The 15678-nt window shown below is 39.6% G+C and overlaps 1 protein-coding gene across 1 annotated transcript in view; it reads right to left on the reverse strand.

Annotated features, from left to right (window-relative positions):
* Positions 1–15678, reverse strand: part of PANX1 (pannexin 1) — a 903960-nt gene that overhangs the window by 461177 nt on the left and 427105 nt on the right. The window contains exon 2 of the mRNA XM_044072647.1: positions 3697–3836. Within this exon, the coding sequence (XP_043928582.1) occupies positions 3697–3836 (140 nt within the window). The remainder of the gene's footprint in view (positions 1–3696; positions 3837–15678) is intronic.

Genomic DNA, 15678 nt, shown 5'->3' on the forward strand with positions numbered 1-15678 from the left:
AAGGGCATGGCAGTGACGAAGCGTACTCTCTCCAAATGGCTAACTGATTGTATTACCTTTGTTTATGCTGCTTCTAGTCAGAGTTTGCCCACCAAACCAAAAGGACATTCTACTAGATCAGTTTCTACATCTTTGGCTCATGCGGCTCGCCTGCCTTTGGACACTATTTTGTGCGGCCGCCACTTGGTCTAAACCACATACGTTCATCACTCATTATAAAGTGGATAGGATTTCCAGGAACAGAGCAACATTTGGTTCCACTGTGCTCAGGAAAGTTCTTCCGTGAGTCTCTCAGGGTCACGGAGCTAGGGCTACCCATGTGTAGAACAAGCGAGATTGAACACTCTCACATAAAGAAGTTATGTTCTTACCATAACGTTCCATGTGGAGTGTTCATTTGTTCTTACATCCCTCAGGTCAGGAAGAATGTCCAGTTTAGATGTCTGGTCTGTTTGTCTCCCACTAGTGGTCTCTCCTTGTGTATATGTATGTATTCTTGGATATTTACATTGTTGTTGCTGGATTTGGTGTTGTTTTGCAAACTAGATCTGAGGTAAAGGCAGAGGGAATTGTGGGAGGTAGGTTGGTCTCGAGCTTCTTCTGGATGCAAAGCTTTGCTAGCGGTCCCGATTCAGTTTTATGTAAGAACAAAGGCAAGATGAACACTCCACATGGAACGTTATGGTAAGAACATAACTTCTTTTTTTTGACAAACATAGATAAGGAACTCCATATACTTCTAGTATGAATATCATCTTCAAGTAGAAGGTGAAACAGCTTGGACTGAGGATGAGACTTTGTTTATATGCTTAAATTTAAGCTGCAAATATTGTTCAGTCCACAGTACACCTTTCCCTTTCCAAGTCCATTGAAAGCAGAGTGGCACATACAGTAAACGCAGTTACAGAAGCACTGTAAAAGTTCATACACATTTTACCAGAAAGCTACAAACAGTCAGTAAAGGGAAAATATATGACTGGCAGATTAGTATCACTAGTACTCCCAAACAGCTGTGATAGCTCATTACATTTAGATTTAAAAAGATACAGATTTTTAGGAGAGCTGTCTCAAATGAAAGTGCAACAAATGTCACAGCAAGCAAGAGCAAATAAATACATTTTTTCAGGTTTCAGCAAACTATACCAAGGCCAAGGATACCATGTGTCTAACTAGAAAAGGATGACAGCAAAATATAAAAATTCTTCAAGGAAAAACTTTACTTGGATAAGAATGCACACCTCGAAGATGGATGCAATTACATATTTTACTTTTAAGGACAATCTTAAATAGCTCTTTCAGCTAGAGAAAATGCATCCCTCAATTAATTTATATCACAATTTGTTGTAAAATCCTGTCATTGTTTGAGATACAATATACATGATCATTAATGTCATAGGAAACCTCCAAACATCGCACCCAACCCAGTTTAGTTTTATTAAGGGCAGGTCATGCCTACTCAAACTGTTGAACTTCTTTGAGAAGGTCATCGAAGCAACAGATGAGGGCAAAATGGTTCACACTGCCTACCTTGACCTGGCCATGGCTTTTGACACAATACCCCATTCAGGCAGTACTGACAAACTAGAGTTTAGGTATAAATGCATATGTCACCCCGTGGATACAGAGCTGCTCATAGACATGACCCAGGAAGTAAGAATTAGGGAGTCCACCTCTATAAAGAGGTCAGTCCCAAGTGGTCCTGGGACCACTCCTTTTTGGAATTTACCTCTCTAAGTCAAGGCCAATGTAAGGGCCTCTGGATAACTAAATTTGCAGATGACTGCAAATTAGGAGCAGTCACAGAATCCCGCACCAACACTAATGTTCTCCAGGAAGGGCTGTCACAGGCAAACAACTGGTGTCAGAGCCATGGACTAAAAACAAAATGCCAAGAAATGCATAATAGTATCCTTTGGGAAGTCACCCACCCCGTGTAACTATCATATTGATAACACACCCCTTAGAGCTGACACAGTAGTCAGGGACTTAGGGACACACATAGACAGTAATCTACCCTTTGACCATCATGTGGCTACAGTAGTAAGGAAATCATTCTATGTTGCACAACTTATAAACAAAGCTATGGCATCTAAGTCCAAAGAAGTCATTGTTCCACTGTATTTGGCATTCATCAGACCTATTATTAAGTACAATGCCCCCTGTGGTATGTACCTAACCAGGTATATACAACAATTGGAAAGTCCACATTGGTTCTTCACAAAAAGAATACAGGGTGTAAGTAGCATGTCCTACGCAGACCACCTGAAAGCCTTATCTCTGTATTCTGTCTTTTACAGACTGTTGAGGGGAGATCTATGCTTGGCATACCAGACACTGTCAGACCCCACCCTGATGGACCTCCTGCAGATCTGTAAAACAAACAGCACAAGAATAACCCATTCTAAAGACTTAAACCTTGCCTTTGATATAAATAAGACTTGCTGGAGAGACAGATATGTATTCCCGAGACTACCCCTTCTCTGAAACAGGCTCCCCATTCTTGTGAAGCAGAATTTGTTCTTAACTCAATTCACTGGATGAGTAACAGGAAGTTCATCCCTGGTTTGGCACCTATGTCTCTACTGGACAAAGGTAGCCTGTAAATGGTTCATCTCACAGGCCCCTGCTTGTAAATGTTTCATCTCCCAAGCTCCAGTTTACACTTATCAAGGGTATCAGAATTTGTCAGAGATTTGGGAGTCATTGCTAAGCTTAAAAAGGCCCTTGTGGTCATCACCTAGTACACACCTATGAACCTATAAACCTACACAGAAGGTACCTACACCACAAACTTTCCCACAGCAACAATGAGGTTGAGGGAAGTCCACATTTGAAGCATTCAGATGCTGCATGACTGCATGTCTGATAGATTATCAAGTTTTCCTTGCTTTAGTATCAGTACTTTGGAGGCCTTGCAACACTTGAGGTCTGAGCACATCAATCTTAATTGACTAAAGAACCCACAATGTCAGAAGTACGTATCAAATCTATCTCTTCATTGTAAATGTGTTTTAAATCTGTCACATTTGAAAAAATTTGAAAAGAGAAGTGATTACAAAACTCAAAACTGCTGCCTGACTGTATGACATCAAACCTCCATAGTGTTCAGTAATGGAGGAAAGGGAAAAAGAAATTGAATACTGTAAAACCGTGCCACTTTTTTGCATTTACTGAACAATACATTACTTAAATTAGTATATGATTCTCATAAAACTCAACATTTGAAACCTCAGCTACATGGTATTTTCATAGAATCTTTACTAGCTTCTATTATGATATGTTTTTGTTTATAGGATTTTCTTAGCAAAAATACTTGAATGGATTGCCATTACCTTCTCCAGAGGACCACATTTAGTCTGATATTTCTGCCATGATCTGCTCATCTTGGTGGCCATTTATGGTACTGCTCATAGCTTCATCTCATCACCACAACAAGGTAATGGTAAAGGACAAGCTTAGTGTCCTAAAGTCTTTGAGATCACAGAAATTCATTACTAAACAAGAACCACAACAACAGACACATATTCTTGACGTGCATACAGAATGATACAATTTTCGGAGGCCAGTTATAGTTTTATGAAGTGATCAGTGTAGTAACCTGGCCAAACTGGCTACATATGCAGACATCAGACAAAAGCTACCACTGTCACTGGCAGTGCAATATTGGTAGATTAAAATAAATGCATTATCACTTACTTTGTGAAGCCACAGTGGAATTCTTCCTGAATCGCTGGTCACTAAATGCTTCTGCTGTAAGGCAGCCCAACAAAAGGAATCAATATACATGGCTTGTCGCCATGAGAAGCTGCTTGGAGAAAAACAGCTTATCTGAGTACCTACAAAGGAGACAAACCAAAAAAAAATGCATTTGAGTACAATGAATGCTAACATTTGCTCACTGCTTATCTAATCCACATGACTAGAGTTCAAGTAGTTGGAGGAAACGTGTGGCTTTGAGTATGCACAACCACATACACTGTAACATTGCAAACTGCAATTATACCACGGCAGAGAAGAAGCACTTCCCAGCAAAACACTTAAAGCTTTGTAACTTCCCAGCACAACACTAAGGTTTGTAAATCTAGTCATTTTGGTAAGGAAGAGTTCAAATAGGATCTAATGAGCTTGTTACTACAATGGTTATTAAACTAAATGAAATGTGGATTCCCAGCTGCGACTATTCATACAGAAATTTAGTGTACTCGAAAAAGAATGCAGAGACAAAGTTACAGTATATTGTCAAGTGCTGTAGTATTTCACAAATTTATTCGCATGCGCTACAAAGACACGGATAGGAACTGGACACTGTGCTGAATTAGATTCTAACAATTGGGTTACATGAGAGCTTTCTTTCAAACTCTAGGTCACTGATAGGGTACTGGGGGAATGCTATCAGTTGCAAAAACATCAGAACTGATTACAGTAACAAGGGGCTGCAATAATCTACCACCCTGCTCAAGCACTGTGGATGGCTTTGCCCCCCCCCCCCCAAAAGTAATTATTTCTCCTTCAAATCGAGTGCAGTTTTCAGTCGGCTATGTTGAGATTGAAAATCATATTTAGTTTAGTTTAGTTACAGTTTATGGAATGGCCAAACTGATCTTCTTCTATCCTTTAACAATACACTGCAAAATACTGTCGATAAAGTACAGTAAAACCTAGAAAGCATTTTTGAAAGAAACAGAAGACATAAACAATGGCAAGCAAGTGAACTTGCTGCATTTCACAATGACAACAGTTTCAGTCCCTAAAATAATCCTGTTAAAATAATAAAGGCTGACACAGTACTACAACTGCCAAAATAGACTGTGTATTGCTGTAGAGACTCCTCTTATTAAGCTAACCTTAGGATGATGGCTGCTTTAACAGAAAAGCATGCAAAGTCCTTTGATGCATACTTTTGTGTGAAAGTGTTATCTTTTTTATTACTTATTTTGATTTTATTTATTTTACATTTGCTGACCGGGAAAATCTGACTGGATGCATGTCCATTTTCAGCGGAGGCCCCAGGGAGAAAAATTCCACAGTAAAATTCATACAATTATTACAAGGAATACATAGGTGGTAAAATGCATAGAAAGTAACAAACTTAACATAGACAAGTAACTTAACATTGACAAGTAACATATTATTCATACTTAGTTTAGGTTAACATATCAGGGACGTGGTTGACATAGATCAGGTGAAAGCACTGTGGGATACAAGCTTAACAGTACTGGATGGGGTACATGAGAGTATCCAGTTTAAGGTTTCAGTATTCTCTACTGGTGAGGCATAGCAGAGTAGGTTAAGGTAGGGAAAGAGTTGGCCAGGTAAGTAGGTAGAGGGCAAAAAAGAGTACTAGGTAGTTGACAGTGGGGATACGGTTGAAAGGATAAAAGGCAAATACAGTGCAGACCAGACGTAGAAATCCACAAAACTATTTATTTTCCACAAAATAAGGCACATACTTTCAAGTTTATTATATTAGATATTTTATTTGTGTCTGAAGGGGGGGGGGCATGGCCTTATATTCTGAAAAAGAGAGAATTATCCTGGCAGCTGCATTTAAATTCTTTGTCTTGGCCAAGACTTAATGAATGTCTCTCAATTTCTAGTCTCTTAAAGTTAAAAGCACTGGAAAGGTATAGGATTAATTGCTTTATTCAGATATAAATATATACTTTTTATAAGATAGTTTTACATTTTTATTTTTTCTCATGGATCATTTAAAGCCTAATTTCTGCCCACAGTTGCATTTTATACGTATTCTGATCTGGGCTGAGTGCTTTTTCTGTGTTTGTGTCAAGGGGGTGTGGTTTGAGTAGGCAGTGCTCACTGCCCTGAGAAAGGAAATGTTGTCACTGTGCTTTACTACTTAAAATGCTTTTTACTGTTGAAATTGTATCTGATGAAGTTCCGTAATTTTATCTTTGGGACAAACGCGCTTATTTGTGGAGAATAAATCATTTTGTGTATTTCTTCTTCTGGTCTGCACTGTGTTTACCTTTTTGGGTTTCATTTTGGTAAGATCAAAAGGATGATAGTATAGGTATGAGAGGCAGGAAGATGAAGTTATTAGTTTAAATAGCTGATGTAGAGGTATAGAGTGAGTGAGGTTGTTAGTGGATATCTAATTTAGTAATCTGGCAATGGTGTATGAGTGATATAGTCTATGGTGTGGAATAATGGATGGAGTAGGAGGAAGGTAAAGTGGCTGTCAGTGTAGGTGATGAGGCTGTAGTATTGGGCATGGGAAAGTAAGGGGGAGGAATCCAGTCTAATTCACATACTAGAATCCTTGTGCATAATATGAACACACATATAGGTTAAGCAAGCAATAATACCCAACAGGGTTTGTGCTACAGTGTAAATAACATCTGCCCATGGGGTGCTCTGAAGCCAGATGCTACACCCCTGGAAGGGTGTTGATTACTCAGTAACACACACCTTGTGAACATCAATGAGTTAAAAAAATAGGCTGTCAGTAAAATTATGTTTTACTTATTTACTTTTCATTACTATATTATTATTATTATTATTATTAATTTTTATATTTTTGATGTAAAATAGTTCCTTCGCCTAATGTTTCAAACTTGCTGTAGTATATGTAAATGGCGTTAGATTAAATACTTTACATCCAAAATTTAAGATTTCAAAACATGTCCAGAGATTTACCTAATTTTTGGTCCCTTACTCATCAAATTTGTGGTTTATTGTCAATCACTGGGGATTGAAGTCAATAAATAATGACATTTATTTGACTTTCACACAGTAAATGCATGCTGAAACAAATATTTTTTCACTAGCAACTTTCTAATTTTATATCGGTGATGTTTAAATTCTGTTCCTATTTTTAGTCTTTGCTCCCCCATACTTCTCAACTTCTAATCTCACGAAATCTGGACAAATTACAAAATAATGCGGTGCCAAAGGTTTAAAATTAGGGACAGATTTTAAATCTTGCTCTTATAAACTTAGAAGGCTGCTAGAATAACAGAATTTGTGCTGGCATGCATTTTCTAAAGGATAAGAAGTTTAAAACTTAAATGTATGTCACAGTGACTTTAAGCCTGTGTGATTTGCCAGAAAAACCACAGATGCTATGAGGAACAATCCAATAAATAGTAGACAAAAATCCGGACATTCTGTAAAAATCTGAACAGCTAGGAGGTATGGTCCCCCCTTTATTTCAGGCTTTATCCAGATTTCTTGAGCTAAGAGGTTGTGAGGCATGCATACCTCCTAACTGCTGCTGCTGCCACTGGTCAATCTCTCTCTCTCTCACAAACACACACATACTTCCACTTTCAAGCACACACACATACACACCCACAAACATGCACACATTTTTTTCTTTCAGCTTTGAGCTGTTTCTTTTAATTTTACACTCACTAAACAGCAAAAGTGCTGCTTAGTGAGTGTACATTGATGGCTCGATCAATCTCACTCTCACTTTCATGCACACATAGACTAATACAAACAAACACACACTCTTTTTTTATTATTTTTTTTTAACATTCTCTATTTTAATTTTACTCTCGCTAAACAGGAAAAGCACTGCTTAGCAATCATAAAATAATGGTAACCGTTAGCTTTCTTACTGTCTGAGCTTCACGGCGCCTTAGTATGCTGCTGTGAAGTAGCAGACTCATCTTTGCATTACTTGTACATTAATACCCTGCTGGAGAACATTTGTTCTCCAATCAGGGTGCAGATATACGGGTCGCTCATTTTCTTAACACTGTTACCTCTTCCAACTGCTCACTGGACTTCAGATTAGACAGCTGCTAAAGAGTTTTTTTTTTTTTTTTTTTGTAGCAAGAAACAATGTTATCTTATGAGTTTCCAACATGATGCTGTCTCATAAATCAAACCAACATACAAACTGGATCAGCTACCCCCATGTAAATTGTATTAACAGCATACTACTCTCTCAACAACTCAGTCAGACCTCATGAGTTGAGCTACCTCCAGTCATGAAACTAAATATCTGAGGCTCATTTCTCAAAGCAAAAACAATTTCTGACTATGAAACGAAGGATAATCAACTTACTGTACTTAAAGATGTCTTCAACACATAAGGAGCAGTTAACAGGATTGCATACTGATGCAGAGACAGAAGTGTCTAGAACTAAATCAGTGATATACCAATGCAGGGGGTATCAAGTTAATTTTCAGTAAATCTGTGCGACTTACAAACAGGCAAAATTTCTATATTAACTGTCATCAGGCAGTCCCATTAGTCAAACAGCAATTTAGTATCACAACATCAGATCACCAAAGTACAATCAGGTCATTCAGTTTAACAGGAATAGGACAAACAGAAACTGCAAGAAACAATGTAGAACAAGTCTGTTGTCCTGAAGTCCTTAATAAATGTGGTGTACCTCCCAAAATGGCATTCACAATAAATATTAATAAATCTACAAAGACTACGGCTGTTACTGGTAGCCACTGTTCAAATGTCACTCCCAGCTCTGCTCATTCATGTTTTGTGCAGCAATGAATTTACATTTTCACCTGTTTTCTAAAATAATAACCATGAACACAGGTCATTTCTTAAAACTATACCTTTCAGATTACTTTACAAAGGCAAATATCCTTTATCTGGGATTGTAATTACTGTCTGTGAAAACACATGAATGGTGCTGTTAATTATATATTTAGTGAATAATGCTTTGGTTTTGCCACAGTTTTGTCAAACACTCAGTAATTCAGCAAAGGCTAGTATGAGCTGCAAGCCCTACAATAAGTGGGCATCCTAGAAGAAACTCTTTCCAGTTCACAGACCGACCCACTGCATTGATTTTTCGACAAATGGAAAAATTACAGAGGAGGTGGATTCTATCGTCTGTGCTGCAGGACAGTTAGGCAAGCAGGAAGTGGTTATGCTAATCTGCTAATCAGTTATGTGCTCTCCCTGGAAATGACTGCAGTAAGTGAATTACACTAATGGGAGTAATACATTACACTATGTAATATATTACAATTATTAGTAACTAGTAATATAACTAGTTACTTTTTTAAAACAGTAACGGAATAATAGTAATATATTACTTTTTTTTAGTAAACAGCAGCTTAAATGTAAGTTACTTTTGAGTTACTTTAGCTTAAACCAGTAGTTTTCGATGAGGGCAATATCAACCCCTATAGAGGGATGGAAAACTTCTGGGGGCCCTGGATAATATGAATAGTAATCAGATGTTAGGAGGTAATAGACTTTGAAGGGGCAATCTGGAAAAAATTACAACATACTGTTGGCATAACTCACAGTACGTAGCATTCATAATAGATCATTAAAATTAGTCTGGAGCAAAATTTACTTCTATTTTTAGCTCAGTAAGGAGATGAAAGTTAATGATGACCAGACTCCGGCCCTGCCCTGGCACTGTGGGACTCTCACCCACTAAAACACCCCCCTAACAATGGGACAATTCTAGCCTGCAAGAGATCATATCCTTACCATGCCAGATAATAAATGGCATTTGTTCTCCATACTGCCGTCAATTGGAATCAAACTCACCACTCATCGGTTTAACAACCAACACCCCAACTCACAACACCAACCAGGACTCTTCGGGTGGATCTATGATCAACCAACTTTTGTCTTGACAATTTTCTGTTATGTTCTATTTAAAATTCTTCTTGTGTTTCAATTTTTAGTTGCTGAAAATAGACAAAATGTGATAGGTTTTTAAAGGTCTTATGCTGCTGGCTGTGTATGGTTTGGTTTAATTATTATTTGTGACTCTCTAGCTATAAAGAATAGTTGTCTTCTTCTCCATTTGGCTCCCATTAAGGATCACATGGTGGATTATCGGTCTGCAGAACAAGTGGCAGTACAGCTTTACACTGTTGAGTTGCTAGCCCAGTGCCCAACCTTTCTCAGAAGGCATACGCATACACTGACACCTAGGGCCAATTTAAAATGTCCAATCCAGTGCAGTATGTCTTGGGAATGTGTCATGAAACCGGAGCACATGGAGGAAACCCACATGAACACAGGAAGGGCATGCAGACTCTGCACAGAGGGCACCCCAGCCAAGACCTGAACCGGAAAACCTCTTGCACTAAGGTGAAAATGCTAATGCTAACCACTGCACCACGGTGTTGGTGCTGCTCAGCTATAAAGACTAGTCTGCTGGAGGTTTTCAGCTGTTAAATGCTATTCATCATAATGTTAATATTGTGCATACAACTTTAATAAAAGACTTATATGTATGCGCTTACTTGTGTGTGTAAATCTCAATATTATAATTGATAAACTGTACTTATGTAAAAGTAACGCGTTACTTTAGATAGTAACTAGTAATAGTAATACACTACTTTTTTTTAGAAAAGTAATAAGTAATAGTAATATATTACTTTCACTGAAAAGTAACTAGTAACAGTATGTTATTACTTTTATAAGTAACTAGCACAACATTGGTGATTTACACAGATGAGTGACTGATAATTGCTGGTCTGCGTAAATTAGCATGGCTAACTCAGTCAAAAGATGGTGGTCATGCACTGAAGTGAATGGGAGAGACCATGTTTAAGTACGTTTTAATGACGTTCAATGGAGACGTACAAGTGTGTGTGTGTGTGTGTGTGTGTGTGTGTGTGTGTGTGTGTGTGTGTATCTCTGTGTATATATGTAGAAGGATGCCTTCGCTAATGCAATGCATGGGCTATTAGATAGGCAACATTCGTGAGGTCAGGTCTGACAGTGCTAGTGTCAAGTTTAGAGACATGGTAATGAGCCAATAAACACAACCTTCTCACTGCAGCCTTAGCCATCTCTGAATCATATTTTCTTGCCATTGTGTTACATGACCAGTCTATGTTGAGCAATTAGGGTGAGCATTTCTCTAAATCCTAGGATTTTTATATTTAAATCAACAGGTATCAGCTTTGTGTGGCAGGCATCCACAACTAAAATATAATTGTATTATAGGAGAATTTAATGGGCAGCCTGTAAACAGTACACTAAGACATAACTTACCATAGTTCTGTGATTTTCCCGAATGTCCTTGGCTGCTCCTTCTATTGAAGGGAACTCCTTTTGCATGCTTCTGCAATACAGTCGACAAAAAAAATTCTCTTTCACAACATCTCTAAGTCATTCTCCAGTTTTCCAGTTCTCAGTTAAACTGTGCAGTTCTACTGGTTTGTTTTCTTTTCTGTTACTGTACTCATATCTATGTCACTTTTTGAAAAATATCATGTATTGTAATAAAGATGTTTAAAAAATACTTCCCATGTTTCATCCAATTTCTCTTGTGATATCTAACACATTCTGCTGTTGTTAATAGTTTCAAAGTAACATGCTTCCATAAAAGCTCCACAGCATAACTGAATAATTTTGCATATAACATAGTCGGTGCTACCTAATTATTATGCTAAAGTCTAAAACTTCTGGCATCCATTTCACTTAATAAAACTATCAGTTTTTTATTCTGTGAAATGTCACTTGCTAAACAGTGAAGTTCCAATCTCTAATGGCAGTTTGTCCAACCTTCCAAGAATTATCAAAATCATAAACCTACCCAAATTCACATAAATTTATAATCTCTTCCAAATTCATCCATTTTACTGTTCTGGGTTCCCTGTGTTACTTGACTTTAGATATTATGGCCAAGATGCATAAGCAGCTGAGAAAGTACAGTTTTGTACCTACCATAAATGTAGATGTCCGATAGGTATGCATCTGCAGTCATCACATATGGGTTGTCCTGCCTCAGGCAGCCCTTCGGTCGGCTGGATTCCAAAGTCTGGGTCCGGCGTCGGCTGATGTCGCCTTCCCGGCGTCAGAGCGCCTGGGGTATAAAAGCGTCAGCCGACGCCATCTTCCTCAGTTTTTCTTGCCCCAGATGCCAGGTGCCCTCTAAGGAAGGCTAAATTTGGAGAAATGCAATAAATTCTAAACATGCACAAAAATATATACATATATAAAAACAAATACACCATAATAGATAACCCCAGCTAGCTATGAGAGGGGAATGTACCCAAGAAATACCACAGAGGGGAAGGAGGGAGGGTAAACCTGACTGCAGATGCATACCTATCGGACATCTACATTTATGGTAGGTACAAAACTGTACTATGTCCTTCAAGGATGCATCTGCAGTCATCACATATGGGTAGAATACCATAGCCAATCTGGGGGTGGAGGATCTATGTAAAGGATGGTGTAGCTAAAATGCCCTGCAGGACTGCCGTAGCAAAGCCTGCTCTGGATCTGGAATATAAAGGTAAGTTGTAATGCTTGGAGAATGTATGCACGGAGCTCCATGTAGCAGCTTCTAAAATGTCCTTGGTAGCCACCCCTCTTAAGAAGGCTGTGGAGGTGGCTGTGGCTCTGGTCGAATAATGTCTAATGTTAGCTGGCACAGTTTTCCCATGAAAGGAGTAACAGAAACAAATGCAATTCCCTATCCATTTTGAAATTGTCTGTTTTGAAATTGCTTTTCCTTGTGCACCAGCAGCATATGCTACAAACAACTGGTCAGTTTTTCTGTAATTTTTAGTTCTGTCCAAGTAGTAGCGCAACTGTCTGTGTATGTCCAGGGTGTGCAGAAGCTTTTCCCCTTTGTTTTGTGGATTTGGAAAGAAGGTAGGCAGGTGAATAGCTTGGTTTAATGAGACCCTAGATACCACCTTTGGCATAAATGAAGGATTGGTTCTCAATGAAACTCTGTTTTGATGAAAAATAAGAAATGGCTGTACTGCCATGAGGGCCTGTAACTCAGATACTCTTCTTGCTGAGGTTATGGCCAGAAGGAAGGTAGTTTTCCAAGAGAGGAACTGTAGTTCTGCAGATGCTGCTGGTTCAAAGGGAGGCAGTGTTAGTTTTTCCAACACAAAGTTAAGGTCCCAAGTAGGCAGTGGTGGTTTCCTTGGAGGATTGATGTTTTTAATTCCTCTTAGAAACTGTCTTAGCAGAGGATGAGAGAAGACAGGTGGATCAGTATTGTACTCTGCTGAAATTGCTGAAGCATGAATTTTAATGGAAGAGTAAGACAGGCCATTGTGGAGCATTTCTGCCAAATATTCCAGGATATGTGCCATGTTCATAACTGTTGCATCTAGGCCCTTTGAGGTGCTCCAGGTGTGAAATCTTTTCCATTTTGCTGAGTATGCCTTTCTTGTGGAAGGCCTGCGAGCTTCCATGATGATATCCTTCACTCTCTTGGATAGCATATCCTGGTGATGAGTCAAGGTATTTTCCAGGCAGCTAGTTGTAATGTTTTCAGGCTGGAATGCAGAGTTTTGTAATTGTGCTGTGTCAGGAGAAGCGGCCACTGTGGCAGAAGCCATGGTTTTGTCCGTGACATGCTCTTTAGCAATGGGTACCAGTGCTGTCTGGGCCAGTCCGGAGCTATCAGAATCACTCTTGGCTGCTCTGCCCTGATTTTCAGTAAGACCTTGGTCATTAATGGAAGAGGTGGGAATGCATACACTGTTAAGAGTTCTCCAGCTGAAAGAGAGGGCGTCCACTTTCCATGCTTGTGGGTGGTATGTCCTTGAGCAGAATTTCTCCAGCTGATGATTGTGTGGGGAGGCAAAGAGGTCTATGTCCAGTCTCCCCCATGATTGTGTTATCTGATGGAAGATGTCTGGGTGCAGCATCCATTCGTGTGCATCCATGATGTTCCTGCTTAAGCTGTCCGCCAGTATATTGTCCTTTCCTGGTACAAACTGGGATTGCAGCTGTATATTGAGAGTCAAGGAAAGTTCCCATAGATTCATTGCCAGTCTGCAAAGAGGGTAGGAATGGGTGCCTCCTTGCTTGTTTATGTACCACATAACTGTAGTGTTGTCTGTCCTTATTAGCAGGTGGCCTTGATGTAGAAATAACTTGAAGGCCTCGATTGCATGTATCACTGCCAGCATTTCCTTTTGGTTTATGTGCATGCGTAGCTCTTTTTGTGACCATAGTCCTTGAATGCATCTTCCTTCCATGTGCGCTCCCCATCCGTGGTCTGAAGCGTCCATTGTAATGGTTTGGCTGGCTATTGGTTTGCTGAAGGGCAAACCCCTGTTTGACTGGCTTGCTTGAGCCCACCACAGAAATTCCCTTTGAAGGCATGGGATGAGTGGTATCAAAGTTTCCAAGCTATGACTGTGCTGAGTCCATAAACTCCTTAGGTACCATTGGAGTTTCCTCATATGTAGCCTTGCTTGAGGAATCAAAAGAATGCAAGAAGCCATGTAACCCAGGGCCTGCAGGATTTTCCTTGCAGTCAGCTGAGTTTGTCTTGACAGGTTTTTGAAGTAATCCGGTAGTTGGTTTTGTTTTTCTTCTGTGAGGAAAGCCATTTGGGTGGTTGTGTCTAGATCCGCACCCAGAAAAGTTATTCTTTGGGATGGTACAAGTCTTGACTTGTGAATGTTGACTGTATATCCCAAGGCCTGAAGAAGATAGATGGCATGATTCAAGTGTTTTACCAAAATTTGTTGGCTGTCCGCTTGTATAAGGCAGTCGTCCAGATATGGGTATATTTGCATCCCCTGAAGTCTGCAGTGTGCAATTACTGATGCCAAGCATTTTGTGAATACTCTGGGCGCAGTAGATAAGCCAAAGGGCAATGCTGAGAATTGATAATGCTCTGAACCTGCAAGAAATCTGAGGTGTCTTCTGCAGCTTTGTCTGATAGGGACATGCAGGTATGCCTCCTTGAGGTCCAGAGTTACCAGCCAAGACCCCTTGCCCAGCATGGGAAGGAGTTGCTGTAGAGTCAGCATTTTGAATTTTGGCACAATGAGATAAGTATTTAGTGCGGACAAGTCGAGAATAGACCTCCATTGCTTTTCTTTTCTTGGAACAAGGAAGAGTCTGGAATAAAATCCTTGGCCTTGTTCTGCGAGAGGAACCTTTTCTATTGCTTTCATTTTCATTAAGTTGGAGATTTGTTTCAAAGCCTCTGCCCTTTGATTTGGTGGCAGGTCTGGCATGCCTTTTCTTTTCGGTAATGTGTGGAAATGGAACCTGCATCCTTTGTCTATTATTTGTAGTGTCCATTTGTCCCTTGTAATAATGTGCCAATTTTCTGAAAATAAGGAAAGCTTTCCACCCAAAGGTGCTTCCAATTGAGCCCTGGTTGGCGGTGTCAAAGTAAAGTCATTGAGTCTGTCCTTGTGCAGCAGTTGTAGGCCATACACTACCTCTCTGGTTGGGAGGCTGCCATTGACGTCCTCTGTAGGAGCCTCTAGCTTGCCATCTACCTCTGGCATGCCTGTTCTTGCCTCTCTGAAATCTGTCTGTGTCTGGAAAGGACCAGTTCTTGGAAGGCCAATTTCTGCTGAATCTTGGTGGTTGGACTTGCATAAAATCTTTGACTGTTTGAACAGATTTTGCCTTTTCTTCAAATTTCTTTAAGACCTCCTGAGCTGTGGAGCCAAATAACTTTTGCTTTTCCAGTGGAGCATCCAGAAGCTTTGCTTTAACATGGTCTGACAGAGATTAGTCCTTCAGCCAAGCATGCCTACGTATGATTGCACCTGTCATAGCTGACCTACATGAAGCTTCCAATGCATCATAACCACACTGCAAGAAATGGTTGCTAACCTGTTGAGAGTTATGTACCAGATCCTGAAGTGATTTGCGATCTAGGGATTCAGGAGAAGACAGCTTTTTATGCAATTCATCTAACAAATATTCTTGGTACTGTATCATATGAAATTGACAGTTTAAAGCCCTCATAGAAAGGG

The sequence above is a fragment of the Protopterus annectens genome, chromosome 5.part0, assembly GCF_019279795.1.
Source record: "Protopterus annectens isolate FY-2018-M chromosome 5.part0, PAN1.0, whole genome shotgun sequence".
NCBI lineage: Eukaryota > Metazoa > Chordata > Ceratodontiformes > Protopteridae > Protopterus > Protopterus annectens.